General features: G+C 36.0%; 1 protein-coding gene across 1 annotated transcript in view; it reads left to right on the top strand.

The window, feature by feature from the left end:
- LOC108736619 (dynein heavy chain 5, axonemal) overlaps window positions 1-4,379 on the top strand; it is a 61,284-nt gene extending 56,905 nt beyond the window's left edge. The window contains exons 49-57 of the mRNA XM_025974162.1: window positions 256-424; window positions 485-637; window positions 690-1,097; window positions 1,154-1,347; window positions 1,419-1,602; window positions 1,779-2,005; window positions 2,396-2,515; window positions 2,586-2,738; window positions 3,869-4,379. Coding sequence (XP_025829947.1) covers window positions 256-424; window positions 485-637; window positions 690-1,097; window positions 1,154-1,347; window positions 1,419-1,602; window positions 1,779-2,005; window positions 2,396-2,515; window positions 2,586-2,738; window positions 3,869-4,255 — 1,995 coding nt within the window. The 3' untranslated portion in view covers window positions 4,256-4,379. The remainder of the gene's footprint in view (window positions 1-255; window positions 425-484; window positions 638-689; window positions 1,098-1,153; window positions 1,348-1,418; window positions 1,603-1,778; window positions 2,006-2,395; window positions 2,516-2,585; window positions 2,739-3,868) is intronic.

The following is a 4,379-nucleotide window of genomic DNA, read 5'->3' as shown; positions in this document are numbered from 1 at the left end:
CTCCATATTTAAAAGGGCACCAACCAAAAGCTACTGCGTAGAATTAATTGGAATTTTTCACACACAAGCCTTGTTATATCAGCTCTCAAATCATATAAAAATTATACGGCTTAAATGTGAAGTTGGGTGCAAAAGAATACAATTAAATCCTCTGTCGGGAAAAAACGAAATGACTTTCCGAACAACCCAATATATTAATAGTGTTTCTTCAAGTTTACACAATCGAAACTTTGAAATTTAAAGTGAATCTTTTAGATCGAGAATAATGAAAGAGAATGGAAAAACTGGTACGAAAAAGACAAACCTGAAGAAGAGGACATTCCGTGCGGATATCAGAAATGTTTGGATGTTTTTAGAAAGTTAATTTTGATAAGAGCGTGGAGCCAAGACAGAACATTATCTCAAGCAAGAAAATACATCATGGGTTCGTAACTAAAATAACATTATGTTTTACAATACACTGTTTAATTTTTAATTGTACCAGATTCATTGGGACCTGAATATGGCGAAAATCCAATACTTGATTTAGAAGCAACATGGAAAGAATCTGAACCCCAAACTCCTCTCATATGCATTTTATCCATCGGGTCTGACCCTTCACCCCAAATACAAGCATTAGCAAAATCTAAAGATATACGTAAGTCTTTATTCTCTAGCGAAATAGATTTAAATGACAACGTCTTTTAAAGCACTCAAAGCTGTTTCCATGGGCCAAGGACAGGAAGTTGTTGCAAAGGATATGATCGAAACAGGAATGAAACTAGGAGGCTGGGTGTTACTCCAGAACATACACTTATCCCTTCCGTTTGCAACGGACATTTTGGCAATGATCAACGAAGCAGATAACATGGAGGGTTCTTTCCGTTTGTGGTTGACGACTGAAGTTCATCAACAATTTCCAATTGGTCTGTTACAAATGTCAATTAAATTTACCAACGAGCCACCGCAAGGGATCAAAGCAAGTTTGAAAAGGACTTACCAAAATATCACGCAAGACTTTTTGGATTATTCCACTCAACCTCAATGGCCACCATTATTGTATGCCGTAGCTTTTCTGCATACCATTGTACAAGAAAGAAGAAAATTTGGACCTCTAGGTAACATGTGGTAACTGATGTAGTTTCTTTTTCTTTACATTTGTGGTGTATTTTAGGGTGGAACGTCCCTTATGAGTTCAATCAAGCAGATTTTGCTGCAAGTGTGCAGTTCATCCAAAACCATTTGGACGATATGGATCCAAAGAAAGGAGTGTCATGGCCAACTGTGTGCTATATGTTGGGGGAAGTCCAGTATGGTGGAAGGGTCACTGATGATTATGATAAGAGGCTCCTAACAACATTTACTCAAGTGAATTCTTATTAACAAACACGAGCTAAATGTTGTCAAATGTTTAATCTTTTTTTATTTACGATATTTAGGTGTGGTTTTGTGATATTCTGCTCCGTCAGGGATTTGAATTTTACAAAGGATATAAAGTTCCTCAAACGAGAAATTTACAAGGATATTTGGACTACATAAACGGTTTACCAACTACAGATACACCTGAAGTTTTTGGATTGCATACAAATGCTGATATCACATACCAAATTAACACTGCAAAAGGTTATACACTAATTTTATTTTTATTTATTTTACGCTGGTACCTAACAAACTCAACAATTTATTATTTGATGGAATATACTTATTCATATAATTCATGCTTCTTAACGTTTAAGAATTAGGACTTACAATCTTTACTCCAAATGGGTAAGTTACGTTTCTTTCACTTATGTTTTAAGGAATTTTGGATACTATACTTAACGTTCAACCCAAAGAAGGTGGAGGGGGTGGGGGTGAAACTAGGGAGAGCATCGTTTACTGTTTAGCAGATGATATGCTGGAAAAATTACCCAAACAATACAACGCCTTTGAAGTCAAAGAAGCTCTTCAAAGAATGGGACCGTTGCTACCCATGAATATCTTTCTGAGGCAAGAAATTGATAGAATCCAAAGGGTCTTAAAAACGGTATGTCTTTTATTGAGTTACTATTATAACAGTTAATAATTAATAACAGAATAAAAATATCGAATAAATTTCGCAAGTAGTACGTGAAGCAGATAAATCTTTTTAACATTGAAGATTTCATCTCATTTTCTAATTCTTGGTTAGCAATTTATCAAAACTAAAGACATGGACGCGATTTCCATTTTATTTAATCTCATCAGCACGCTATGGCCAACTCACCAACCAAATCGAATGAGTTCTTCGAAAGCCAGTTGATATAGTATCTAGTTACGGGTTTATGGGTACATAACATATGAAACATTTCAGTTAGCAGCAGAAATCATACTTAAATAATTAATTAATTGTTAAATGGAGGGGTTGGGGGTATACCTAATTATTTTTTTTTTGAAGGTTAAAACAACTCTTTCTGATTTAAAACTGGCAATTGATGGAACAATTGTAATGAGTCAAAATTTAAAGACCTCACTTGATGCCATGTACGATGCCAGGATACCAGACATATGGCAAAAAGTTAGTACACCTTTTCTCCGTATTAATCCCTAATATCCCTTCTCATTGTTTATTTACATTCGCTGTACAGATTTCATGGGAATCTGCAACGTTAGGTTTCTGGTACACTGAACTTTTGGAAAGGGATAACCAGTTTCGGAATTGGTGTAATAATGGAAAACCGAGTGTGTTTTGGATGACAGGATTTTTCAACCCACAAGGATTTTTAACCGCTATGAGACAGGTATAGCAGTATTAGCATCTAGCGCGGAGGAGTTTGAGATAGTTTTAAATAAAATGGATGCGGTATTGACAAAACATTACTGTATGGAAATAAATAAAATTAAAACAAAAATACTGGTATGCAAGAGAAGAAAAAGTAGCGAAAGAGCGAATATAAAGATAGGAGATGAAAAATTAGAAGAAGTGGCTGATTTTAGGTACCTAGGAAGGCAGATAAGTCAGGACGGAAGGAGTAGTAGGGATATAAAACAGAGGATAGCGCAGGGTCGAGTCGCCTTCAATAAAAAGAAATCACTTCAATGCTCGCGAACGATTAATTTAGAAATTTGGAATAAGTTGTTAAAGGTGTTTGTTTGGAGCACGGCGTTGTACGGATGCGAAACATGGACAGTGGACCCTGGCAAAAGAAAAGGTTAGAAGCGTTCGAAATGTGGTGTTACAGGCGAATGATGAGGATACCGTGGATAAAGAAGGCTAGAAATGAAGAGGTATTAGAAAGAATAGGAGAACAGAGGACTCAATGGAAGTCAATAAGAAATAGGTGAGGTAGGTTAGTAGGACACCTTCTCAGACATGAAGGTCTAGTCAGAGACATATTAGAGGCAGAAATAGGAGTTAGGAGGGGTAGAGGTAGACCAAGATTAAACTACTCTTTGCAAATAGTTAGGATGTGGATTGTTCTAGTTTTAGGGAAATGTGAAGATTAGCTCAAGATAGGAAAGAATGGAGGTGCCTGTCCAACCAGTATTAGGACTTACGACCTTATGATGATGACGAGACAGGTAATAAATACGTTAAGGAATACATGACAATATTTCGTATTTACTGAAATCAGTTTCAATGTCTTAATAAAAAATATTAAAGTTCTCAAACAAAAAAAGGGTAACATCTTTCTTGTTCGTTATTCCCTTCGCTAGCATAGAAGTGACTTCCTTTTGTTAAAGACGACTCGACCCTTCGATTTTTACTGCTTCTTCCATCCTAAATTATCTGTCTTCCTCTTTCTAATTTTTCATCTCCTAGCATTATATTCACTCGTTTCCTATTTTTCTTCCCTTGCATACTATTTTGTCAATATGTAAGGATTATCTAGTATCTACTACTAACGTGCAATCAAAATATTTGTGTCAGGACATCACAAGGGCTCATAAGGGCTGGGCCTTGGACTCTGTGGTCTTGCAAAACGTCATCACTCGTTACGGTAAAGAAGACATAAAAGAAGGACCGAATGAAGGAGTTTACATTCACGGATTATTCCTGGAAGGCGCTGGATTGGACAGAAAGACGGGTAGACTGGCAGAAAGCAAACCGAAAGTTTTGTATGAACAAATGCCTGTGATATATATTTACGCAATAAATACAACCGGTGGAAAAGACACGAAATTGTACGAATGTCCCATTTATAGAAAACCCCAGCGCACCGATCAAAAATACGTCGGGTCTATTGATTTTGAAACCGATCATAATCCAAGACACTGGACGTTGCGAGGGGTAGCACTACTATGTGATATTAAGTAAACGTTTTAAAACATGTACATGTGTCAGTACCATTGTTGAAATGGTTAGATACATACATTAGAATCTTTTAAAATAAAGTGTTGTTGTATTAGATGTGTAAAATAATACATTACAATAAATTAAA

This window comes from Agrilus planipennis, unplaced genomic scaffold (genome assembly GCF_000699045.2).
Source record: "Agrilus planipennis isolate EAB-ADULT unplaced genomic scaffold, Apla_2.0 scaffold148, whole genome shotgun sequence".
Lineage (NCBI taxonomy): Eukaryota > Metazoa > Arthropoda > Insecta > Coleoptera > Buprestidae > Agrilus > Agrilus planipennis.
This window is presented reverse-complemented; position numbering and strand designations above follow the sequence as displayed.